General features: G+C 43.2%; 1 protein-coding gene and 1 long non-coding RNA gene across 3 annotated transcripts in view; one reads left to right on the top strand and one right to left on the bottom strand.

The window, feature by feature from the left end:
* Positions 1 to 27,869, bottom strand: LOC144494961 (uncharacterized). Its single transcript, XR_013498179.1, has 3 exons — positions 27,730 to 27,869; positions 7,327 to 7,364; positions 1 to 232 (listed from the first exon to the last, which is right to left on the bottom strand). It is a non-coding gene; the product is annotated as an uncharacterized LOC144494961 (long non-coding RNA).
* The window catches only part of ap3s1 (adaptor related protein complex 3 subunit sigma 1), a 58,396-nt gene continuing 58,204 nt past the window's right edge, over positions 27,788 to 27,979 (top strand). For both annotated transcript variants that reach the window (XM_078214629.1, XM_078214631.1), the window contains exon 1: positions 27,788 to 27,979. In XM_078214629.1, coding sequence (XP_078070755.1) covers positions 27,788 to 27,979 — 192 coding nt within the window.

The following is a 27,979-nucleotide window of genomic DNA, read 5'->3' as shown; positions in this document are numbered from 1 at the left end:
AGAGTCAAAGTACAGTGGTTTATTTGCACAATTGTGGAAGAAGTCCTCCCTAACACGGTCTCAGACTTCTTACTGAATACAGGTCAAGAGCAAACATTTATACATAATTTTCCGCCCTTGGTCACGTTCTCATCTTCCCACGATTATTGCTGTCTCAGCGATTCCATCCTTCGCGTAGTCCGCATAATTGTGGCCGTCTCAAGGCTGTGTTCTGTCGCCTCTATGTCGACTCCTGTGGGTTGTTTAGATTATAAATTTGCACAAACAGGTTAACTAAAACATAGGAGCCTATATAGCAATTTATATCAGTATAAATAGTATAGATGAATAGCATATAATAAATATATTGAATCTATTGTTATACGGTGACAGAAGGCATACATGTCAGCTCCACTGTGTTAAACAAAGGTACATAATAGAAAGGAACATAAAATGGAGTCTGCTGAGCTGATTCTGCTTAGCCACATTCCTGATACACAATTAGCTGGGAACAGCAAGGACAGCTGTCTCTCTTATCTGGTTTGGATATACGTAAACAGGCTTTACAGACATGAAAACACCGAGCTCTGACGAAAACATGAGCTCTGCAGTGTTTCTCACAAAATCACAGAGTTCAGATCTCAATGCTTAAGTGTTACAAAGTTCATTAACCCATTCCCGTCTTCACCTTGCTTCTCTTAATGATCAATAATCTATCCATCTCAGCCTTAAATGTACGCAAGGACTCTGCCCCCACAGCTCTCTGTGGCAAGGAGTTCCAAAGACTCACAACCCTCTGAGAGAAGGAATTCCTCCCCATCTCAGTCTTAAATTGGTGCCCCTTTATTCTGAGACTATGTCCCTAGTCCTAGATTCTCTCATGAGGGATCTATTCTCTCAGCATTTAACCTGTCAAGCCCCTTAAGAATCTTCTCAATTTCAATGAGATCACCTCTCATTTTTCTAAATTCCAATGAGTAGAGTCCCTACCTGTTGAACTTTTTCTCATAAGACAATCCCTCCAAATCAGGGATCATCCTGGTGAACATTCTTTGAACTGCCTCTAATGAAATAATATCTTTCCTTCAATAAGGGGACCAAAACTGCTCGCAGTAATCCAGCTGTGATCTGACCAGTGCCTTGTACAGTTGCAGGCAAGACCTCCCTACTCTTATACTATGACCCCTTGAAATAAGGGCCAACACTCCATTAGCCTTCCTGAGTGCCTGCTGCAGCTATATGCTAGCTTTCTGTGTTTTGTGTAGAAGTATCCCCAAGTCCCTTTGTGTTGCGATTTTCTGCAGTTTTTCTCCATTTAAATATTACTGTTTTCTGTTCTCCCTTCTAAAATGAACATATTCACATTGCGCCGATTCTGGATGGGCGAACGCAGAGGTAAAAGGGGGAAGTGCCGGTAAGGGTTGGGCGGGTAGCCCATTAGGTCAATTTAAATGCATGCAAATGCATTTTGCGGCCATTTCCAGGCCTTGGTAAAGGGGGAACCAGTGCGGAGGCGGGCGCGGATCGCTCTACTCGCCTCACGCCCGACTTTACCAAGTTTTTGCGCCCAAAAACGGGGGGAACTTAATGGTAAAATTGGGCCCTAAGGGGCAACTTAGGATGGCCAATGTACCTAACATGCACATCTTTGGAATGTGGGAAGAAACCGGAGCACCTGGAGGAAACCCACGCAGACATGGAAGAACATGCAAACTCCACGCAGACAGTGACCCAAACCGGAAATCGAACCCAGGTCCCTGGAATTGTGAGGCAGCAGTGCTAACCACCCCTCTTATATCCATCTTACAACTTGCCTTTCCATCTATTTTTGTGTCCTCTGCAGATTTGTAGACACTTCCTTCCTCCAAGTTGTTAATATATATTTGATGGGATTTTCCAGCCGTGTGCACCCCAAGACTGGAAATTCCTGCCCAAGGTCAACGGACCTTTACATGGTCCCCCAAATTTTCTGTCCCACCTGCTACGATTCCTGTGCTGGGCGGGATGGGAAAATTCCTCCCAATGTAAACAGCTGTCATCCCTGTGGAACCCCATTAGTTACATGTTGCAACCTGAAAAATAACTCTTTACCCACGCTCAGTGTTTCCTGCAATTAGCCAATTCCAATGTGCTACCTCCAACACCATGGGCTCTTATCTTATGCCTTAACCTTTTGTGAGGTACCTTGTTGAACGCCTTCGGGAGGTTCAAATACAACACATCTACTGGTTCCCCTCTATCCACTCTGGTTGAGACTGTCTTGAAAAACTCTAATAAATTAGTCAGACACAATAGAGACAAAGGATGTCTTGGAAAAAGACAATTGAAAGTAAGACATTTTGGGGAATGGAGTGAAAACAATTAACACCATAAGGTCTGAGACTATGGTTCTCTGTAGACAAGGGCAGAGCTGGTTGGTGCCAGATCACAACAAACACCAGCTTTGGCTGAAGATATGAACAGAATGATAGTTGGCGGCAAAAATTACAGGCTGGCTGGAAATTACAAGCAGGGAGTACATCAACTAACGAGAGCACATTGACTCGTTTTGAGTGAATGGCACAGCTTCAGCACTGCATAGGACCTATAAACTCGCCTGTACTCATTCTATCTATTACACAAAATTCAAGCAATATGCACTATCTCATTGTTGTGATTCCAGCTGCTGTTAATACTGGACAAGTCAAGTCCCAGAGTGAAACCTGACTTGGTAAATGCTAACATTTTTTAAAAAACCACAGAGAAAAGTTACTGATCAAATTCACTGCAGTCTGCTGATGAACTTTTAGTACAAAGAATAAAATAGTTATTAAAACAAGAAAAGTGAGCTATATTACGCCAGACAAGGAAGTTGGGAAGATCTCAATACAAATATATTATGATTCAAATTCCCACTATTCCTTTTCCCTCGAAATATCTTTGCATACATATAAACCAGTGTAGAGTTACCACTACATTGACACAAAGACTTCTTGCTTGGAACTGGCCTAATTGTAAATGATTTTCTTCTGGCAAATTCCTGAGCATTCATTTGACGTTTTTCACCCAATTTGTATCTCTCCCAAGACATCCAAAAACTGCACGCTATCCTCATTGTTTCTTCATCTGTGGAGCAAACAAATTACTACCATAAAATCAGTCATCCAGTGGCACCTCTGCTAAACTAATCACTTTTCTTAAGACCCAGGCCAGAAACGCCAAGGTGTTTTTCTGAAGTTAGCCTAGACCCTAAGTTATAAATTTGATTTTGGCATTGGTGAGCATAAGAGGTTTCACCCCAGGTATGATTCAAGTGATTCACTAGGAAGCTTTTATCAAACAAAGTTTATTTAAGAACATAGTTTGAATATTACGAAAAAAATTAGCATAACCTTTACCAATTAAAATACTTAGACATGGCAAAGTACAATTCTTAACAGCTAGCTATCTCTGTTGTTCCAATTTAAATTAATATCCCATAGACATACACCCTTTTTGAGTATGCTCACGTGATGCTGAATTTTCAGCTTTTTAACAGTTCTGAACAGAAGCCCAGGCAGTAATTTTCAGAGAAGGATATATCCTCAAAAAAAGCAAAACCTCAGCGAAGCAAACCCAGCCTCTGGCAGTTCCCAGTCTCCGGACCCCAGAGACAGAAAAGGATACCTCTCCCTCTGCAGCTTTCAAAGCAGCAACTCTCATACAGCAGAAGCTTAAGAAAAGAGACTTATCTCCAGTCTCCAACTTCAGAGAGGGGAAAGCCTTTACTCAAAACAACCTCTAAGCTTGTATATTCTGTGTAAAATTAGTTTCTCTGCCACATGACCATACCTGCCAGTCACCCTAATGAAGCCCTACGCTGCAAAATCCCAGGGGAAAACAGCAGAACAGCATTAGTTCAGATTAAAACCAACATCCTAGCCATTAGAAACAATTCGGCTGCTGCAACAACAATACAGGATGCTGGTAGACAGGATGTCTCCACAAAATGCCAGGGACTGCTAGAAACATCCTGCAGAGAAACATGAGTAAAATACATTTCTTAAAGTCACAGTATTGTCACAATTTACTAAATCCTGATTATTCAGCTAATTATTGTCCCACTGGCCTTGTTTTCTTCGCAGATACATTAAAATTCCTGTTTTATCTCTCTGACCCACACAGAACACTCTATCTCTCAAGACCTGTCTTTCTGTGCCTGTGTCACTGGATCACTGTTGCGAGGCAACATGAAGGCTTTTCTATTTTTATTCTCAATCGTTGAAATTTCAACTCCTTTGAACCCATCTCTTTTGTTTCAGGAGTTGTAAGACCTCACTAAAAACGTACATATACAAACAAACCTAAAAGACCTGAAATCTTTTTTGTCATAAGTCTTTCCGGGTTCCCATGCACCAAGAGCCATAAACAAAACCTGAATTAATCCGAAACCTTTTTTAATACCCGAATATATATAAATTCAACTTAAAATTATATATTGTTCATAACATCACCCATGAATGCCATCCACCTAATTTTGAACCACACAGTTTGTTTTCTAAGTGGGTTGACTGAAAATGTTGCCTTCAATGAGAGCCCAAATTTCAGGTGAGTACTCCAGATCTCAAGGCATGGTCCTTTATGTGTTCTAATCTCATTCCTGTCCAGTTCAGGACAATTGGAAATTGCCTATGTGGAGATTGCTGCCTATCTTTCAGGTGGCAATAGTCTGGTGCAAAATATCAAGGAAAGTGAAAATAATAATTACTTTTATAGTATACAGTGCACACCTGACACCTACTGGTGGAGAAGATTATGGCTTCAACTCCTAATTGGGAATTTTAGAAAATGATCTATTACAATCCATTACATTGACATCCTTCACATTGGTTAGCAAAAAAAACACCAAAAAAATAGCAAAATGAGAGTAGTGAAATTGGAGGTAGGTCAAGATAGACTCCATGCTGGAGAAAAAAATAACTCAATTTCTTTCTGCAGCTGAATCAAAAACATTTTAGTCTTTATTCTTTAAAAATTAATTGGATCTTCGCTTTCCCAACTTGTCTAAAAAGGCCAAACATCTTTTCCTTTCTTCCTCTGTGAGCGCCTAAAACTATTTTCCAACATTAAAGGATGTTATGCATTTTTTGTTGTCAATACAATACAGCCAATGTGACAAGAATGCTCTTCCCATGTCTCAGCTAATAAAGTTCATGATTAAACAATTATTGCCAGTGGAAGTAAAGTATCTTGAGCTGATCTTAATTTTGTCAGTTTAGTAGACTTTAATGTGGAGTTTCTTCCTGCATTAACCAGGGATGCTGTTAATGGTGTGTGACTCCAATTTATGTAATTAAAATACTCCCACCAGTGTCACCAGAAGTATTATTTGCCTGTTTAGCTTAACTCCACCATCAATTCTCTTGACTCCTCCACTATTGCTAAATTATCAGACTCTTTATCCGACATCCAGAAGAGGATAATCAGAAAGTTCCTCTAATTAGGGGTAGCACGGAGGCACAGTGGTTAGCACTGCTATCTCACAGCGCTAAGGACCCTGGTTCGATACTCAGCTTGGGTGACTGTATGGAGTTTGTACATTCTCCCCTTGTGTGCGTGCCTTTCCTCCAGGTGCTTCAGTTTCCTCCCACAGTTCTATGTACTGTTCTATGTTCTAGTACAAAAATGTGCGGGTTAGTATGGCCATGCTAAATTGCTCCTTAGTTTTAGGGGGATGTTGGGGTATTAGGAAGGTAAATATGTGGGTTTACGGGGATAGGGCCTGGGTGGGATTGTTGTTGCTGGCTCAATGGGCTGAATGGCCTTCTTCTGCACTGCAGGTATTCTATGATTCTCTGAATTAAGTATTGGGAAGACTGAAGCCATTATTTTCAATTCCCCCACCAAACTCCATTCCTTAGTTACCAGCTCCAGCCTGCTCTCTACAGTTTGAGATTAAACAAGTTTGTTCACAACCTTGGTATTGTATTTAACCTTAAGATGAACTTTCAACCATATATTCGCATAATCACTAACATCACCTATTTTCACCTACATAACATTGCTTGACTTTGTCCCTGTCTCAGCTCATCTTAATTGAAACTATCATTCATGCCTTAGTTAGTTCCTAGTCCCCAACATTCTACCCTCAGTGAGGTCATTCAAAAACCTGCTCTCTTTGTCTTTATCTGAACCCAGTCCTATGTTGCCTAGGGAAAGCTCTGGAATTCCCTCCTACACCTGTCTACCTCTCTACGGTGCTTTTCTCCTTTAACACAATCCTTGAAATCAATCTCATTGACTATACCTTTGGTCATCTGACCTAATATCTCCTTATGAGGCACAGTGTCATGCTTTGTTTTAAAATTCACCAGTAAAGTACCTTTGATGTTTTATTATTTGAAATGTGCTCTATAAATATAAGCTGTTGTGTCCTAGCCAGCCTCAAAGTCATGAAGAGCTTGATGTTGGCAGAACAAAGAACAAAGAACAATACAGCACAGGAAGAACAATACAGCACAGGAACAGGCCCTTCGGCCCTCCAAGCCCACGCCGCTCCCTGGTCCAAACTAGACCATTCTTTTGTATCCCTCCATTCCCACTCCGTTCATGTGGCTATCTAGATAAGTCTAAACGTTCCCAGTATGTCTGCCTCCATCACCTTGCCCGGCAGCGCATTCCAGGCCCCCACCACCCTCTGTGTAAAATACGTCCTTCTGATATCCGTGTTAAACCACCCCCCCTCACCTTGAACCTATGACCCCTCGTGAATGTCACCACTGACCTGGGAAAAAGCTTCCCACCGTTCACCCTATCTATGCCTTTCATAATTTTATACACCTCTATTAGGTCACCCCTCATCCTCTGTCTTTCCAGTGAGAACTAGGACAGTAATTAACACACCATGATTTTTAGTTCGTTGAGACTCCATTTCCTTTTAACACCAAGTACAAAACTTCCAACTCAAAGTGAACAATATACTAGCAGATCCATGTCCTGTTGAAACACTATGGCTGGAATCTTAGCACTGTTCACGCCGATGGGATTTTCCCATCCTGCTGCAGTGAACAGAGTTTTGGCTTATACAATATTTTGTTTTGTAAAATTGCTGATCGGTAATGTTGTTGGGTTAAAGTCCAGACAATGAAGTTTCATGATTATATGACAAGTCTTTCCCTCAAAGGAGGGCACCATTAATAGAAAGATTCATGGCATGTCCAAACTAAAAATTGATATTTTTTATTCATGGCATTAAATTAGGCCAATGATCCTGTCATATTCATTTCTCATGGAAAGCTTCTTGTGAACTTTTGGATGTAGTCATACTTTATAGTCACCGGAGTTTAAATATTTTCAACCTGTGGACAGATCCAGTCCAGTTGTTTGTACCTTGGACTTGTATATGATTAAGTGGGTCTCTGGTCGCCCTGCAATGGCAATAATAATTAATCAATGACAAACATAATCTTGGAAGATAAGAAGCAAATCTTTCCATAAACAAACAGGGCTACAATCTCTAGCATTGCAAATACATGTGGAAATTGATCATGTCCTGGTTGCAAGATGGATGCATCATTAATATTCATTAAGTGGTGGAAGTAGTCAGTATACAGCACCATACCGTACAATATTCTCCACCCCAAATGCCCAGTGGTGATGGGAAGCATGTATTTTTTGGAGTCCCAGCTGTATTTGGCCTGGTAATTAGTGAAATAAAAATAGAAAATTCTGGTAATACTGAACAAGTCAGGCAGCATCTACGGAGAATCAGAAATACATTTAAGATTGATGATCTTTTGTCAGAGCTGATGAAACATCATCAACCTGAAACATTAACTGCATTTAACTCTCCAGAGATGCTCCCTAACCTGCTGATTGCTTCCAGCATTTTCTGTTTTCATTTCAGGTTCCAGCATTTTTAGTATTTTACATTTGTGGACTTGGTAAAATTCAATCCCACCAGAATAATTTTTAAAATCCTTAATTGTGAAGGTAATGACTAATAAAGTAAATTCAAATAAATATCAATGGCCAAATTAATATGGATAAGACATTCAATTTCATATGATGTTCACAGGTTACAAATCATTATTTACACTCTTACATTAGCCAGGTACATCAGGATTTGTGTGCTATTTTCTGCTTCTACATGTTTGTCATGTACACTGAAGCTATTTTAGCATGTGTAGCATCCAAAAATGCATGAATCATTCCCTAGCAAATTGTGATCTATAAATTTAGATGTCTTTGCCAATTCTTTAATGTACTAACAAGAATATAAAACCTCTTTCTTAATCACTTTCTAAAAGCACAAGCCCATTAAGAAGCACCAAAGAAAATGCATAATTCAGTGACTAAATAGAAGGTACACAATATATTGTCAGAACCATTGGTTTATAGATGAGTAAATAAGTTAAATTACATTTTTATTATATGGTATTTGAGGATTTTCTGTGGGGCTGAATAACATGGGGGGAGGGAGCACACAGATAGCTGAAACGACATACTCCACACCGAATCACCCTACAGTAATGAAGCACAGTGGGGCTGCCTAATGAGGACTGAGTGGGGCTTCGACCCTTCATTACAGCCCTCTGGATCAGTCAGCCAATCTGATTGGTCAGCAACTCCATCAGTCCTAGCAGCCGCCAGGTGGCATTGGTGGCCATTGTTGGGACTGCAGAAGGAAAAGAAGATCAGGCCTATGGATCCCTGGAGCAGCTAGGTCTGGAGTCTTGAGCCAGGAGGATTTGGGTAGGTTTGGGAGAGGAGCAGGGGTGAGTGGGGAGTTTAAAGGAGAGAGAGGGTAGGAAGGAAGGGGGAGTTTGATTGAAGAGGAGGTTGACCCATGATCGGCAAAGGGATGCCCCTGAAGACCAATTCCCCCAAATTCCTTTCCACTCTTTAAACATTTAAGTAAAAAAAAATTGAGTTTCCCACTCTGCTGCCCACACTAAATATTTTATGGTACAGGCAGTGCATTATCAGAGTCAATTGGCTAGATAACAAGCCTAATTGACTCTTAATTATTCATTTAAATACGGCAGGTGGGCTGCTGATTTAAGCACCCACCTGCCCCCTGTATTATGGGGGTGAGTTCGGAGTGGGTGAAATGGGAACCCCACCCTTTTCATGTACCATTCCACCACCTCCCCTTGTAGGATATACATTTGCCAGGGGCATGTAAGATTCGGCCCATAATGTTTCGTAGATTAAATAAATTCTACCTATTTTTCCTCTGAAAACTACAAATTAGTGGACTTATTTATTATTATGTGCTCTTTTGCCAACATATTCAATTCTGATCTCAAATTTTTAAAAGATCCAGATAAAAGGCTATATGTTATGCTTAGAACATCTGTGCAAAACTATGCTTGGTAAACTAAAGAATATCATTATACACAAAATAATGTGTATTTTTTTGACTCGCTTTAAGGGGTAAGGAAAGCCACTTATATTGTTTGTTTCAATATACATCTTCAGTGACTTGTTCCATACATCAATAAGTTTTGTATGAAGCTGTACTTCCAAATTTCCTTATTATCAATTATTTTTTAATATGTTCCTTAATTTTGAATGTGCATATCACCGTTGGTTTTGGGGGTTATTTGTGCTAACAAGTGTATATCTTAGTAGGTGGCAAATGGCTGTTATCACATGGTTTTCCATCTGTAATTGAAATTGATTAACATCACTCCTTACCATACCATACATTAATGCCAAAACAATCATGACAATGTTATGCGCTTTATCTGCAGATAATGCCGATAATACATGCCTTGACTGAATAAAGAAAATCATAACGTGAACATTGTTTCTGGAATGGAACTAATGATTTCCTTTGAAGTTTTTTTGGGTATGGTTTGACATTTGACAGCATTTCAGTAATGAACCAGTTTCAAGATCCCGGAGGAGGATTGTATAAGTAAATCTAACTTTTATATCAGTGCTATATGATACATTTCATTATTATTTGCATAATAAATTATTTTCTTTTTTATATTGTAAAATTGGTTTTGTTCTACTATATTTTACATGGTTTCACAATGAAGTGCAAGGTGACCCTGTATCTACAATCAATTCCTATAGGGCCTTCTGTTTGTTTATCTGGACACATCATTGAAAGTTTAGATCCTTGCTTAGATCTCAAGGCAAAGATGGATATTTTTGAAGATTTGGAGAATAAGGACTTGAGCATGATTTGATATAAGAGCTAAAATATTCTAGATTAACACGTTAGAGTGATGTCAAATAAAGTAATATGGATGTCCCCAGTCATGGTTTTAAACATGAATAAATAATCAGTTGAGAGTAGAGCTGTACAGACTTATATTAAGATTTTGGCACTGGTATTATGATATGGCTGTAGCTGGAATGTGATAGAGCCAGTCCTTGGTACATTCCTTTCCCCATATGAATTACACTGAAAATCAACAAAGGGATTCAATCAAACCCTGACTAGCTATGTTATGCAGGGAATGGCAATTGTATGGAATGGATTAACAAAGCAGGCTGTTGAATCTGATTATGTCAGCACATCCAAGGTGAAGTTCCTTACATTTCTGAAGTAAATCTTGTAGCGAGACATGTGATATATCATGACATGATATTTCCTGGAAAATGCAACCATTTTCCTGATTTTTATACCCGTCCCTTTCATTATCAAGCTTGATTAGCTTTAAGTAAACTGTAAGGTGCATTAAAAATGTTAAAGCAGCAAACTCTTCAGTCCCAATGACTGTAGTGAAGACTAGAACATAACATACAAAATAGGAGCAGGAGTAGGCCAAATGCCCTTTTGAATCTGTTCCAGCATTTAACAGGATCATTGCTGAGCTTTTATTTCAGAAATAAATTCCCACCCAATTTCCATATGCCTTTATTTCCTTAGAATGTAAAGATCAATCAGTCTCAGCCTTGACCAAATTCAACAATTGAGCATCCATGGTAGAAATTTCTGAAAATTCACAATTCTCTGAATGAAAGAATTTCTCACCTCAGACCTAAATGGCTGATGCCTTATCAAAGGCTATGCCCCCTAGTTCTAGACTCTCCACTAGATGAAACAGTCTCTCAGCATCTACCCTGTTGAGCCCTTTGTCATGAATGCTTAACTTTGCAAGGTGATTATGATGTTTTAAAATTGTTGCTTAACTCAAAGTAAAACAAATAGTCCTGAAAGAGGGTTGGTGAATTCCTGGTAAACATCTTAGTTCAGAGAAATGCTTGTGTGACTTCAGGTTGCCCTGGGGATGAGAGTTGAGAGGGAATAGAATGTCAAACTGAGCTATCAAGTTGCAGTTTTTCTAGCAGCTCTCACAGAAGCTCAAAGCACAAAAGTTGCTACTGTGGAAAAGCAGAAAAAAATGCTTGTGTTAATAAACAAAGCAGGATACTTTAAGTATTTTGTTTCTGTTGAAAAGAAATGTAAAAATGGGTAAAGCTCTCCAGAATTCAGGGAAAGGAGAACAGGTAAGTTGGAGAAAGGGTTGCAGCAGAGTTTGGACGGAAACGTTCCATTCCTACTGGGTTTCACTAAAGCTGATTAGGCCATCTGACATGGTTTATTAAAGGGATTGGATCAAGGATTCTCTGGTGACTTGTGCCCCTAAGACCATCGTATCAGGAAAAGAGGATTCATTGAAGTGTGCCTTGCTGGTGATAATTGTATCCAAAAGCTCAGTGAGAGTGGAGCAATTGGCAATGGACACTGAAAGATAGTACTTGGTATGGCAAGGAGTGATTGGGCTTGGGCAGAGAGCTGGACAAGTTTTCGGTCTGCCCTTTGATACTACTCGTGTGCCCAACATGATGTAAAGTTAAAGAAATTTCCCTCTTATTTTTAGCTCGTATACTGTTTGTCTGTTGTTTATATTTGAATTATGTCACTTCTAGTTTGCAAAATTTTGTCCTTCGTATATTTTGTTATGGACAGGGGAGGAAGATTCTCAATCCATAAACAGAGGTGCTTTAATTTTAGAAATAGGCTGTGATGTGTTTCCCCAAAATCTCTGTCTGTGAAGTCAAATTTTAAAGTGCATCGCAGCAAACTCCTTTAAGGTTAAATCAGAAGTAAAGCTTACTCACACATTCAAACCTGGGGAATGGTTACAATTTCATATATACACATAAGAAGATAGGAAAGAGGCTTTATACAACAATAATAATTTAAAGAAAAAGCACCACAGATATAGATATCAGTACATGTGATCATGATGTGGAGATGCCGGTGTTGGACTGGGGTGGGCACATTAATAAGTCTCACAACACCAGGTTAAAGTCCAACAGGTTTAATTGGAATCACGAGTCTTCGGAGCGCTGCTCCTTCATCAGGTGAGTGGAGAGGTAGGTTTCATAAACACGGCATATATAGACAAAGACACAATTGCAAGATAATGGTTGGAATGCGAGCCTCTACAGGTAATTAAATCTTTACAGGTACAGTCAGTGCGAGTGGAGAGAGGGATAATCACAGGTTAAAGAATTGTAAATTGTCTCAAGCCAGGATAGTTAGTACGATTTTGCAAGCCCAGGTCAAATGGTGGGATTCATGTCACACTACATGATGTGATGCTTGCAGGTTGGAGTTTAAACAGCAGACTGAGTTATGAATCTCAAAATGTAATATTAAAACTTTCCATAGTCCAGAAGTTTGGATCATGTATGTTGCCCATTGGTGAGTTAGTTACGGGCTAACAAGCAGTTTCTATGCCTCTGGTCTAAATCCATTGTTCACCTTAGGATGTAAATGGTGGCTTTTATTGCACCTACATGTACAGCAAGTTTCAATGGCTTCCCCTTTGTTATAGGATCAGATTGGGAGAAGGATTGTCCGGTGGTCCTGGTTTCATTGATTGTAATATGTCATCACAATGACAGGTGTAAGATTCCACAAGGGAGAGAGTTTAGATTTTGTCCTGTAATTTCTATTGGAAATTTCCAGAAACTGTAGCCAACTTGTGAATCATGTGACCAGTAGCAGCAATCTTTTGGTGCAGCAAAGTTCACTTTTTAAGTAAGCAAAAAGGTAAAGTTTGATCTCTGAGTTCAAAATCTTTTTCATGTCTTTGGGACATGGCAATTTTCAATGGATTCTTTTGGAAATACGTCTTTTCTAATATGTTATTGGTCTCTACAGGTGTAAATACCTTTCAGAGACTCTCATTATTCTAAAGCTATGATAGTATGGGTCTCATTTTACTCAAACCCTCCTCATAGGATGACCCTCTCAGCTCAGGAATCAATCTAATGAACCTTCATTACAATTCCTCTAAGGTAAGTATATCCTTCCTTAGGCAGAAAGACAAAAACTGTCCGCAATACGCCATGTGTGGTCTCACCAGTGTCCAGTACAATTGCATTAAGACTTCCTAACTCAACTGCAATCCCCTTGCAATGAAGTCCAGAATACATCTCAACTACTGTACCTGCATGCAAAATTTCCTCTTGCTATAAAAAATAACTTTTTTTATTCCTCCTACCAAAGTGGATCATCTCAAATTTCCATGACACAATGGGCGGACGTTTTCTCACCCATTTTTTCAGCATGGTTGGTGATGGTAATTTAAGGCACTCGGTGCAATACAGAGGTCATAATGTGAATCTCACCAGTAGGGGGGGTTGGAGTCTCAGCATGCCCGTGAGGCCGGCTGCTGAGCTGTGGAGGCACCATCTCACCTGATGAAGGAGCAGTGCTCCGAAAGCTAGTGGCCTGTGCTACTAAATAAACCTGTTAGACTTTAACCTGATGTTGTGAGACTTCTTACTGTGTTTACCCCAGTCCAACGCCGGCATCTCCACATCACGGCACCATTGAACAGACGCTCCAATCTCTCAGTAAACTGTGTACATCGTGTACACAGTATACTGGGAGAGCTATCACTCACTCCCCACTGATATCACCTCCCTCACTGATCGCTGCTCCGAACATCGCCGCCCCCTCCCCGATCAAGACCCCAAACATGGCAAGCCCCCCCGACTCCGCTGCCTATTGTGACCCCCCCCCCCACTCGCCCAGACTGATCTACCCCCGACCTAACTCCCCCTCCAGTCGGATTGATCCCCCTGTCCAGTTGGACTGATCCCCCTTCCATCCCCCCACCAATTGCAACTGCAAAGTGGCAGTGGGCCCCTCCCTCCCTCCCCCACCGATCGCAACTGCAGAGTGCACAGCGGTTCCCCCCCTCCCTTTCCCCACTGATCGCAGATGCAGAGTGCCCACCTACCACTGCTGTCTTAACAAACCTGGACGTTATCATCCGGGCTCACTTACCTTCGCCCCCTCATCAGTCAAGGTCTCCACCAATGGGGACCAGATGTGATGGCCTCACCAGTGGGACTGGAGGCCACTGGGTGGTTGGGGGGGGCAGGGCTGGGCAGTACCCATGGGGCAGTGCCAGCCTGGCACCCTGGCACTACCTACTGGGCACTGGACAGTGCCAGGGGTGGTGCCTGATGGGGGCAAGGCCATGACAGGGGAAGGGGGGAGCCCCATAGGGGATGGGAAGGGGAATAGTTGACTGGCCAGGCAGTGAATGGAGGGGAAATCCACTGGGGCCATGATCGGGGAAGGGGGGAGCAATGTTCAGGGTTTTGATTGATAGCTATAGCAAGTGTATAAATTTTGAGTCTATGTCCAAAAGGACAAGTGTCAAAACTATTGAGATTTTGAGAAGTTGGTTTGCAATTTATGAGTTAACAGGAATATGTGTGTCGGGTTAATTGTCAACAGTTTACGTCAGAAGAGTTTGAAATATTTCTGAATAAGAACTAAGTCAAAGACACTCTAATATCATCATACTACCCAGCGCTGACCTATGCTGTCGAAAGAATTGTATAAGTTGTGAAGAGATCTTTGCAGAAGTATTTACAAGATGAACTAAGCAGTAAGTTCCATGTTTCTCTTTGACACAGGCTAAAAAAATGCTCTTTTTTCTTGCAAAATAACCTCACAATCTACAACAGGTTGTTCAACTTTTGAGTTAGTATTTAAATGCAATCCTCGGCAAGGTTTAGTTGTTTAAGCCTAATGTGAATACCAAAGTACAAGATAAGCAAGATAAAGTGAAGGTGTGCCATGATACATCAGGCATGAAACTTGGAGAGCTCGGTGCTAGCCAGAAGGTCACAGTGAAAAACCACAGAGGTAATAATGAGAAGTATGTGATTGGAGTTGTTGTACAGAGACTAGGGCACTGAAATATCTCGTGAAGATAGACTCCATCAGTTCATGCAGATTATTTCCTTGAAAGATGAAATCTGACAACAAGAATGCAGGAGAAACCTCTTCATACAGCCCAAAGTGAAAGTGAGAAAGAATATGAGTCACAAAGAAACTGGAGGTTTGCTGGTATTACAGACTCCATTGTAGAGCAAAGTGAGTCATGGGACTTATCAAAAAAATTCGAAGTGCTAAACGATCATGAAAACAGGAAAGAATTGTGCCCTTTTTTGGGTGAGCTCCCAGGCGCTATCTTTTGGCACTTAGCAAAAAATTGAGGCAAAATGTGATTCTCAGCAGTGGGGAAGTGGGCAGAGCCTATTCATGCTGGGAAGCTAGCTGTTGACTGCAAGGTGCGCTATTGTGCATGCGCCCCGATCTCACATTGCACGGTGTACAAGAGTACATAATGCACTGGGAGATCTCTCACTCCCCAACTCTACCGGACATTGCACCTCCTCCTTCCGCCAATCACCCCCTCGGAATCGCCCCGTCTCCCCTGATCACTGCACCCCCCCCCATCGCTGGCCCTGCTCTCCCCCCTGGCCGTTCGCTGGTCCCAATAACCCCCACCCACCCACCAATCGCCATTGCAGAGTTCTTCACCCTGCCTCCCCATCTTGGCCTTACCTCCATCATGGCCCTGCCACCTTCAGGCCCCGCCCTCTTGGCAATGCGAGAAATCGGGTGCAATCCCAATTTTTTGCCTCTTGCCTGATCTTACTGGCAAGCCTCGCCGATCGACCGGTCTGACGAAAGGAGAATAGCCTTTCAGGGGAAAACAGCAACAGCCAAATCCATTGCACCACGGTTGGTTCTGCCAGTAAAAAGTGTGGGAATGCAAAAGTTATCGGTGATTCAATTATAAGGGGAATTGATAGATGTTTTTGTGGCCGCAAACAAGATTCCAGGATGGGATGTTGCCTCCCAGCTACTAGGGTCAAAGATGTCTCATAGCGGCTGCCGGAGAAGGGGGAGGGTGAACAGCAAAAAATTCTGAAGGGGGAGGGTGAACAGCAAGTAGTCATAGTACACATTGGTACAAATGACATAGGTTAAAAAAAAAGTGATGAGGTCCTAAAAGCAGATTATAGGAAGCTAGGAAGCAAGCTGAAAAGTAGGACCTCAAAGGTAGTGATCTCAGGATTACTACAAGTGCCACGTGCTACTCAGGGTAGAAACAGCAGGATATATAGGGTGAATACGTGTCTGAAAAAATAGTGGGAGAGGGAGAGTTCAGATTCTTAGGTATTGGGACTGTTTCTGTGGGAGGCGGGACCTGTACAAACTGAATGGGTTACTCCGGGCAGGATCAGGACTGATGTCCTTGAGGGGGGGGGGGGGGGGGGGGGTACTTGCTAGAGTAGTTGGGGAGGGTTTAAACTAATATTGCAGGGGGATGGGAACCATTGCAAGGATTCAGATCAGGCGACTTTAGAGGAATAGACAGTAAGGAGAATAAAGAAAGTGATAGGTAGAGAAATCATGGGCTAGAGTCAGATAAGGAGGGGCGATTCTGCCATTCTGCTGTGCTAATTGTTTGCTAGAGCGGTTGGGGAGGGTTTAAACTAATATGCCAGGGGGATGGGAACCTATGTAAGGAGTCCGAGAAGGAGGGAGCAAGGACAAAATATAGGGAGAATGTTCCAACTACATCAAAAATCAGGAAAAAAGTTAAAAGGAAGGAGAACTCAGGAGATGTTAATAATGGAAGTGTCAGAATTCAAAAAGAAGGTACAAAAACTAGCGTAAGGACACTTTATCTGAATGCTCGTAGCATTTGAAACAAGGTAAATGAGTTGATGGCACAAATCATTGCGAACGAGTATGCTTTGGTGGCCATTACAGAGACATGGTTGCAGGATGGTCATGACTGGGAGTTAAATATCCAGGGGTATCAGACTGTTCGGAGGGACTGACAGGAAGGTAAGGGAGGTGGTGTCGCTCTGATATTTAAGGATGACATCAGGGCGGTAGTGAGAGATGACATAGGTTCTATGGAAAAAAAGGTTGAATCCATTTGGGTGGAAATGAGAAATAGTAAGGAGAAAAAGTCACTGATAGGCGTAGTCTATAGGCCACCAAATAACAACATCATGGTGGGGCGAGAAATAAAGAAAGAAATAACTGATGCATGTAAAAATGGTACAGCAATTATCATGGGGGATTTTAATCTACATATCAATTGGTCAAACCAGGTTGGTCAAGGCAGCCTTGAGGAGGAGTTCATAGAATGTATCTGCGATAGCTTCCTTGAACAGTATGTAATGGAACCTACAAGGGAGCAAGCTATCCTAGATCTGGTCCTGTGTAATGAGACGTGAATAATTAATGATCTTACAGTTAGGGACCCTCTTGGAAGAAGCGATCACCGTATGGTTGAATTTAAAATACAGATAGAGCGTGAGAAGGTAAAATCCAATACCAGTGTCTTGTGCTTAAACAAAGGAGATTACAAAGGGATGAGGGAGGAGTTGGCTAAGGTAGACTGGGAGCAAAAACTTTATGGTGGGACAATTGAGGAACAGTGGAGGACTTTCAAAGTGATCTTTCACAGTGCTCAGCAAAAGTATATACCAGTGATAAGGAAGGACTGTAGAAAAAGAGATAATCAGCCATGGATATCTGAGGAAATAAAGGAAGGTATCAAATTGAAAGAAAATGCATACAAAGTGGCAAAGATTAGTGGGAACCTAGAGGATTGGGAAATCTTTAAAGGTCAGCAGAAAGCCACGAAAAAAGTTATAAAGAAAAGTAAGATGGATTATGAGAGTAAACTAGCTCAGAATATAAAAACAGATAGCAAAAGTTTCTACAAATATATAAAACGAAAAAGAGTGTCTAAAGTAAACATTGGTCTTTTAGAGGGTGAAAAGGGGGATGTAATAACTGGAAATGAGAAAATGGCTGAGGCATTGAACAGGTATTTTGTGTCGGTCTTCACAGTGGAAGACACAAATAACATGCCAAAAATTGATGACAGGAAGGATTTGGCAGGTGAGAACCTATAAACTATCATTATCACGAAAGAGGTAGTGTTGGGCAAGTTAATGGGGCTAAAGGTAGACAAGTCTCCTCTGATAGAATGCATCCCAGGGTACTAAAAGAGATGGTGGGAGAAATAGCAAATGCACTAGTGGTAATTTACCAAAATTCACTGGACTCTGGGGTGGTTCCCGCAGAATGGAAAACAGCAAATGTGATGCCACTGTTCAAAAAGGAGGTAGACGAAAGGCGGGTAACTATAGGCTGGTTAGCTTAACTTCTGTAGTAGGGAAAATGCTTGAATCTATCATCAAGGAAGAAATAGCGAGACATCTGGATATAAATTGTCCCATCCTCCCATGTTCGGAGGGAGGATGTCTTGGCAGTTTTGAATAAACTGAAGGTCGATAAGTCCCCTGGGCCTGATGAAATGTATCCTAGGATTCTGTGGGAGGCAAGGGATGAGATTGCAGAGCCTTTGGCGTTGATCTTTGGGTCCTCGCTGTCCACGGGGATGGTGCCAGAGGACTGGAGAATGGCGAATGTTGTTCCTCTGTTTAAGAAAGGGAATAGAAATGACCCTGGTAATTATAGACCGGTTAGTCTTACTTCGGTGGTTGGTAAATTGATGGAAAGGGTCCTTAGGGATGGGATTTACGACCATTTAGAAAGATGCGGATTAATCCGAGATAGTCAGCACGGATTCGTGAAGGGCAAGTCGTGCCTCACAAATTTGATAGAATTTTTTGAGGAGGTAACTAAGTGTGTTGATGAAGGTATGGCAGTTGATGTCATATACATGGATTTTAGTAAGGCGTTTGATAAGGTCCCCCATGGTCGGCTTATGATGAAAGTGAGGAGGTGTGGGATAGAGGGAAAGTTGGCCGATTGGATAGGTAACTGGCTGTCTGACCGAAGACAGAGGGTGGTGGTCGATGGAAAATTTTCGGATTGGAGGCAGGTTGCTAGCGGTGTGCCGCAGGGATCAGTGCTTGGTCCTCTGCTCTTTGTGATTTTTATTAATGACTTAGAGGAGGGGGCTGAAGGGTGGATCAGTAAATTTGCTGATGACACCAAGATTGGTGGAGTAGTGGATGAGGTGGAGGGCTGTTGTAGGCTGCAAAGAGACATAGATAGGATGCAAAGCTGGGCTGAAAAATGGCAAATGGAGTTTAACCCTGATAAATGTGAGGTGATTCATTTTGGTAGGACTAATTTAAATGTGGATTACAGGGTCAAAGGTAGGGTTCTGAAGACTGTGGAGGAACAGAGAGATCTTGGGGTCCATATCCACAGATCTCTAAAGGTTGCCAGTCAAGTGGATAGAGCTGTGAAGAAGGCCTATAGTGTGTTAGCTTTTATTAACAGGGGGTTGGAGTTTAAGAGCCGTGGGGTTATGCTGCAACTGTACAGGACCTTGGTGAGACCACATTTGGAATATTGTGTGCAGTTCTGGTCACCTCACTATAAGAAGGATGTGGAAGCGCTGGAAAGAGTGCAGAGGAGATTTACCAGGATGCTGCCTGGTTTGGAGGGTAGGTCATATGAGGAAAGGTTGAGGGAGCTAGGGCTGTTCTCTCTGGAGCGGAGGAGGCTGAGGGGAGACTTAATAGAGGTGTATAAAATGATGAAGGGGATAGATAGAGTGAACGTTCAAAGACTATTTCCTCGGGTGGATGGAGCTATTACAAGGGGGCATAACTATAGGGTTCGTGGTGGGAGATACAGGACGGATATCAGAGGTAGGTTCTTTACGCAGAGAGTGGTTGGGGTGTGGAATGGACTGCCTGCAGTGATAGTGGAGTCAGACACTTTAGAAACATTTAAGCGGTTATTGGATAGGCACATGGAGCACACCAGGATGATAGGGAGTGGGATAGCTTGATCTTGGTTTCAGATAAAGCTCGGCACAACATCGTGGGCCGAAGGGCCTGTTCTGTGCTGTACTGTTCTATGTTCTATTGGTAAGACGCAGCATGGGTTCATGAAGGGAAGGTCATGTTTGACTAATTTGGTGGAATTCTTTGAGAACATTATATGTACAGTGGACAATGGGGACCTGTGGTTGTGGTGTATCTGGATTTCCAGAAGGCATTTGACAAGGTGCTGCACCAAAGACTGCTACATAAGATAAAGGTGCACGGTGTTACGGGTAATGTATTAGCATGGATAGAGGATTGGTTAACTAACAGAAAGCAAAGAGTGGGGGTAAATGACTGTTTTTCTGGTTGGGGATCAGTGACTAGTGGTGTGCCTCAGGGATCAGTGTTGGGACCTCAACTGTTTACGATTTACATAGATGATTTGGAGTTGGGGACCGAGTGTAGTGTGTCAAAATTCGCAGATGATACTAAGATGAGTGGCAGAGCAATGTGTGCAGAGGATGCTGAAAGTCTGCAAAGGGATATAGATAGTCTAAGTGAGTGGGCGAGGGTCTAGCAGATGGAGTACAATGTTGGTAAATGTGAGGTCATCCATTTTGGTAGGAATAACAGCAAATTGGACTATTACTTAAATGGTAAAAAATTGCAGCATGCTGCTGTGCAGAGGGACCTGGGTGTCTTTGTGCAGGAATCTCAAGGAGTTGGTTTGCAGGTGCAGATGATAATTAAGAAGGCAAATGGAATTTTGTCCTTTATTGCTAGAGGGATGGAGTTTAAAAACAGTGGGGTTATGTTGCAGCTGTATAAGGTGCTGGTGAGGCCACACCTGGAGTACTGTGTACAGTTTGGTCTCCTTACTTGAGAAAGGATATTTGGGACTGAGGGGGTGCAGAGGAGAGTCACTAGGTTGATTCCGGAGTTGAGAGGGTTGGCTTATGAGGAGAGACTGAGTAGACTGGGGCTATACTCATTGGAATGAGGGGAGATCTTATAGAAACATATAAGATTATGAAGGGAATAGATAAGATAGAAGCAGGGACGTTGTTTCCACTGGCGGGTGAAACTAGAACTAGAGGGCATAGCCTCAAAATAAGGGGCAGCAGATTTAGGACTGAGTTGAGGAGGAACTTCTTCACACAAAGGGTTGTGAACCTGTGGAATTCCTTGCCCAGTGAAGCAGTTGAGGCTACCTCATTGAATGTTTTTAAGGCAAGGATAGATAAATTTTGAACAGTAAAGGAATTAAGGGTTATGGTGAGTGGGCGGGTATGTGGAGCTGAGTCCACGAAAAGATCAGCCATGATCTTATTGAATGGCGGAGCAGGCTCGAGGGGCCAGATGGCCTACTCCTGCTCCGAGTTCTTATGTTCTTAATTGCACGTCGGCCGATTTGTGGAATTCCCGTGAGCGTTCGCGCTGCGCTTGCATCTCCGAGGCCTGGATTTCTGGCGGCTGGGAGGCGGGCTAGCATTTAAAAAGTATTTTAAATGCTATTAGTGGGCCCGGGACTGAATTTTCCAGGCCTGCGAGCCTCTTCCATCCCACCTGAGTGTTTCACTCCAGTGGGGATTACTATAGCTCCCCACTTTCGGGGAACTGACGGGATGACCTCACTGGAGCGAAGGGGAGAATTGGGGCCCCTCAGGGAGTCGGGCAGCAGGGGGGTGGTGCCCAGGGGCAATGTGCCCAGGCCCGCGGGCATCTTGGCACGGTCCACCAGGCATGGGACAGTGCCTTAGGGACAGGGCCTATTGGGGGCGGGACCTATTGGGGTGGGGCCTGCTGGGCAATTAGTGGGGGTGGGGGGTCCCGCTGCCATTCTGCATTGGGATCTGGTCAGGGTTGGAGGGCGGCCATTGATCGGGGTGGGCTGGGTGTATGGTCAGCTGGGGGAGTCTGCGGGGTGGGGGGCTCTGCCGGGGGGGGGGGTCTGCTTGCGGAGGGGGTCTGCCTCTGGGGGATGGGAGGATCATCACTGCTGGGGGAGTGGGCTGGAGATCGGGGTGGGCTGAAATGAGGGGGGGGGGGGGGTTCAGGGCTGGCCTGCGAGTAGACGGGGGACTGCGATCGGGACGTGGAGGGGTGGGGAGCAGCACTGCGGCAGTCCCAGGCTGGGCAGTGATTGAGCTGGCAAAGAGGAAGGCTGACAGTTTGGGGCCACTGTGCATGTGCAGAGGCCTGCTGGTTTCAGCCTCCCTGAAATTTAATGAGATTCATGCTGATGGCCTCTGCAGTGCATAGAGTGTGGGAAATTATAGTATGAACTCCCACTGAGAAAACCAACGTGAATTACTCCAGTTTTTCTGCAAATCCGACACTTTGGGCTTGATTTTACCAAAACTTTGCGCCCGTTTTCGGGTGTGAAATCGCGGTAAAGTTGGGCATCGGGCCTTTAACGCGATCTGCAGCCGAATCCGAGGAGATCGCGGCTTTACCAACACCTGATTCGGGCGTGGGTCCGGCACGCGCCCGAATCGGGCGGCCCGACGATTTAAATGCATTTGCATGCATTTAAATCGACTTAATGAACCACGCGCCCAACTCTACTGCAAAATCCCACTTTACCGTCTTCTGGCCCGATCCGCGTCCGCGCTGTTACCGAGCTGCAAAATAAAATCTGAAGTCGCTGCTGCAGCCTCCGAAGAGCGGGGTCAGAGACTGCAACGGCTCTCTGACCCCAGGTCATCCTCAGGTTGGGGCGGGAGGGGGGTGGGAGGAGGAGAGGGGGTGCGACGTCTCATCCCCTGGGGGGTGGGAGGGGAGGGGGTGTGACGTCTCATCCCCGGGAGGGGGTGGGGGGGGAGAGGGGGTGTGACGTATCATCCCCGGGGGTGGGGGGGGGGAGAGGGGGTGTGACGTATCATCCCCTGGGGGGGGGGGGGGGGGGGGGGGTGCGGGAAGAGGGGGTGTGACGTCTCGTCCTCTGGTCGGGAGGGTTCCGCTGCGTGTCTGCGGCCGATCCCTCCTGCCACCATCACTGGTACACTACCAGCCACAGCCATCTCTCCCGCTCTCTCGCACCTGCAGGGAAGAGTAATCTGTGGCTGGTAGTGTACCGGTGATGGTGCCAGGAGGGACCGGCCGCAGACAGGCAGCGGAACCCCCCGACCAGAGGATGAGACATCACACCCCCTCTCCTCCACCCCCCCAGGGGATGATCGGTCACACCCCCTCCCCTCCCACTCACCCCAACCCCCCCCCCCCCCCCCCCCCCGACCAGAGGATGAACGTCACAGAGCCGCTTTCTGCTTTTTTGTTTTCGCGCCCGGGCGCGCTATCAGATTTTTTTCGAACTGCGCATGCGCAGTTCAGGGCTCCGATCGGTCCGCTAGTGCGAAGCCCCACCCACAGCGCGAATCAGACCGAAGCCGGCAAAACGCGTCTGGGCAAGCTGGAAAGAGGATTCCAGGAGCGGATCTATTTGAAGCCCAGATCCGGCACTTAGACTCAAAATGGTAAAATTCCCCCCTTAGATTATTTTTGGGAGAATCGCCCCCAAGGAACTAGTAAGAAATAGTAGAAATGGGAAAAGAAATGTTAAAAGTGCTCATCTTAAGGTTTTGTACCTGAATGCTGGGAGCATTCGAAACAAAATGGATTAATTATTTGCATAGATAGATGTAAAGGGGTATGATATAGTTTTCATTAGGGAGATGTGGCTCCAAGGTGACCAAGGATGGGAACTAAACATTAAGGGCTATTCAGTGTTTAGGAAGGGCAGACAGAAAAGAAAAGGTGGTAGAATTGCATTGTTGATCAAAGACGATATTGATATGACATTGAGGAAAGATATTAGCATAAATGATATGGAACCTGTATGGTTGAGTTAAGAAACAACAAGGGGCAAAAACATTGGTGGGGGTGGTACACAGACCACCAAACTGTAGTGGTAATGTTGGGAAAAACATTCAACAGGAAATCAGAGATGCATGTGTTAAAGGAACATCTGTGATTATGGGCGACTTTAATCTGCATATGAATTGAGAGGGTCAAATTAGTCACAGTACAATAGAGGAGGAATTTCTGGAGTGCTTATGGATGGTTTTCTGGAGCAATACGTTGAAGAACCAACAAGGCAACAGGCCATCTTGGACTGGATGTGGTGCAATGAGAAAGGATTAGTTGGCAATCTAGTTGTGAGAGAACTCTTGGGGACAAGTGACCATAATATGGTAGAATTCTTGATCAAGGTGGCTAGTGATGTACTTGATTCTGAGACCAGAGTCTTGAATCTCAATAAAAGTAACTATGATGGTATGAGGCATGAAATGGCCATGATGGACTGAGAAACATTACTAAAAGGAAAGACAGTGGATAGGCAATAGCGGGCATTTAAAGAACAAATAGGCGAACACCTGTTTGGCGCAAGAGTGGTAAGGGAATTGTAGCCAAATCATGGCTTACAAGGGAAATTAGAGACAGTATCAGATTCAAAGAAGAAACATGCAAATTGGCAAGAAAAAGCAATAGGCCTAAGGTTGGGAACAGTTTAAAATTCAGCAAAGGAGGATCAAGGGATTGATTAAAAAGGGGAAAATAGAGTATGAAAGTAAGCAGGTGGGAACATAAAAAGTGACTGTAAAAGTTTCTATAGATATGTAAAGAGAAAAAGATTGACAAAAACAAATGTAAGCCCCTCACAGTCAGAAATGGGAGAATTCATAATGGGAAATAAAAATATGGCCGAGGAATTAAATTCATACTTTGCTTCAGTCTTCACAAAGGAAGACATGAATAATGTACCAGAAGTTCTAAGAGAAACAAATATTAGTGAGGAACTGAAGGAAATCAGCATTAGTAGAGAAATGGTTTTGGGGAAATTGATGGGTTTGAAGGTGGATAAGTCTCCAGGTCCTGATAATCTTCATCCCACAGCACTACCTGGAAATAGTAGATCCATTGGTGGTTATTTTCCAAAATGCTTTAGACTCTGGACTGGTTCCTACAGGTTGGAGGGTAGCTAATGTAAGCCTGCTATTCAAAAAGGCAGGTAGAGAGAAAACAGGGAACTATAGACCAGTGAGTCTAACGCCAGCACTGGGGAAGTTGCTGGAGTCCATCATCAAGGATTTCATAACTCAGCATTTGGAAGGCAGTGGTATAATCAGACAAAGTCAGCATGGCTTTACAAAAGGGAAATCATGCTTGACAAATCTATTGGAATTTTTTGAGATGTAACTAGTAGAGTTGACTGAGGAAAAACAGTGAATGTGGTTATTTAGACTTTCAGAAGGCTTTCGACAAGGTCTCATATAACAGACTACTACAAAAAGTTAAAGCACATGGGATTCCAGGTAATGTCTTGAGATGGAAAGAAAGCTGGTTAGCTTTTATATAGGAAGCAAAGAGTTGGCATAAATGAGTCTTTTTCTGATTGACAGTCAGTGACGACTGGGGTTCCACAGAGATCTGTGCCAGGACCCCAAATGTTCACATTATATATTAATAATTTAGAAAAGGAAACTGAATGTATTATCTCCAAATTTGCAGATGATACAAAGTTGGGTGGGAGGATGAGCTGTGAGGAGGATGCAGAGATGCTTCAGCATGATTTGGACAGGCTGAGTGGGTTGGCATATACATGGCAGACATAGTATAATGTGGATAATTGTGAGTTATCCACTTTGGTAGCAATAATAGGAAGACAGATTATTACTTGAATGGGTATAAATTGAGAGAGGTGGATACTCAGTGAAACCTTGGTGTCCTCATGCATCAGTTGCTGAAAATAAGCGTGCAAGTACAGCAAGCAGTAAAGAAGGCAAATGGCATGTTGGCCTTCATAGTGAGAGGATTTGAATATAGGGATATTTTGCGGAAATTGTATAGGGCGTTGATGAGGCCACACCTGGAGTATTGTGTGCAGTTTTGGTGTCCTTATCTGAGGAAGGATGTTCTTGCAATAGAGGGAGTATAGCAAAGGTTTACCAGGCTGATTCCTGGGATAGCAGGTCTGTCATATGAGGAGAGACTAAGTTGGTTAGGATTATATTCACTGGAGTTTAGAAGAGTGAGAGGGGATCTCATAGAAACTTATAAAACTCTAACAGTATTAGACAGGATAGATTCAGAAAGAATGTTCCCAATGGTGGGGAAGTCCAGAACTAAGGGTTATATTTTGAGGATAAGGGGTAAACCTTTTAGAATTGAAGCGAAGAGCAATTTCTTCATCCAGAGGGTGGTGAATGTGTGGAATTCATTACCACAGAATGCAGTTGAGGCCAAAACGTTGTCTGATTTCAAGAAGAAATTAGATATAGCTCTTGGGGCTAAAGGGATCAAGGGATATGGGGAGGGATCAGGATATTGAATTTCATGATCAGCCATGATCAAGATGAATGGCACAGCAGGCTCCAAGGGCCGAATGGCCTATTCCTGCTTCTAGTTTCTATGTAAAATCGCTATCGCGGTGTTTTATTAAGATAAATCAATCATTGTTACAGTCCCAATGACTCACTGATGTTAAGGAAAAACTTCTTTTAACATATAAATTACTCTGGAAGTATCATCCATATATGTTTCGGTTGTGATTATGATTACATGAATATGCAATGCAACCTGTTAAATTTTCAGGTATTGTTGATTGTTTAGTCATATTTGAATATTGCTGAGAGACATGTCACCAAAGTTTTTCATTGTGTATTCATCAGGATAAATGCAAGAATGCCAAATTTCATTCGATCACAACCATTTATATATGGGCCAAAAAGGTGCTGATTGGCACCATGGAGCTGACAGTTTTTTATTCATTCATGGGCATGGGCGTTGCTGGCTGGCCAGCATTTATTGCCCATCCCTTGTTGCCTGAGGCCAGTTGAGAGTCAACCACATTGCTGTGGCTCTGGAGTCACATGGAGGCCAAACCAGGTAAGGTCCACAGATTTCCTTCCCTAAAGGACATTAGTGATGGGTTTTTCCAACAATCGACAATGGTTTCATGGACATCAGTAGATTTTTAATTCCAGATTTTTTAAAATTGCATTCAAATTGCACCATCTGCTATCTGGTGGGATTCGGACCCAGGTTCCAGAACATTAGCTGACTCTCTGGATTAATAGTCTAGCGATGATACCACTTGGCCATCTCCTCCTTGGCCATACCAACCACCATGCCAACCAATCAGCACCACCTTTCTCCAATAGCATAAATGGTTGTGATCATTTGAAATTTGACATTCCTGTTCGTCCTGGTGAGTGCAAGATGAAAAACTTCAACAACATTCAAGTTATGTGCTGACAAACCAATTGTTTGGTCACATTGAATGTATTCTGGGAAATATATAATGCATAAGGTTTTTAAGGGAGGAAGTGCAGGGTATTGCAAAATCTGAGCATTTTGTTATATTATCCTCTCTGTTGGGGAGGTGTAAATAAGGTGTTCAAAAATTGCTGCCTGCGGTTGATCATTTGTTTGTTTTACTTGGTGTAATTCAGAACACCCATAGACGATCATCAAGTCACTTACAGCTTAGACAAATATAATAACGAGAGGGCCACTATATTGCCCACTGCAGCAATATCAATTTAATGCGCGTGACACGCTTCAAGTAAGCCCTTTGCTAACTAAAGCAAAACTAAAAGCTGTCTGAATTAGGTAAATATTTGATTTTTTGATTCGATTCCTATTTCGATACCAAGTCAGGTATTCCAAAAATAACAGCCGCACGCCACTCACTGGTTGGCATTTCGAAATAGCACAATTTACTTTCTGCCGCTGGTCTTGAACTCTGGCGGCCGCCGTCGCCGTTAAATCGGCCTTGCGGATGGGGGCGTTTCCTGTGGACTCGGTTCCCACCCACTCCTGTCCGTTCGTTCATGTTTCGGAGAAATTCCGCTTCGATTCCCGCTGTCACTCGGTGTTTCGGAGGAGTAGCAGTCCGGTCGTCATGATTAAAGCCATTCTGATATTTAACAACCACGGCAAGCCGCGCCTCTCCAAGTTCTACGAGCGCTAT

This window comes from Mustelus asterias, chromosome 6 (genome assembly GCF_964213995.1).
Source record: "Mustelus asterias chromosome 6, sMusAst1.hap1.1, whole genome shotgun sequence".
NCBI classification, from domain to species: Eukaryota; Metazoa; Chordata; class Chondrichthyes; order Carcharhiniformes; family Triakidae; genus Mustelus; species Mustelus asterias.
Note: the sequence above shows the minus strand (reverse complement) of the source record. Positions and strands in the feature narration are given on the sequence as shown.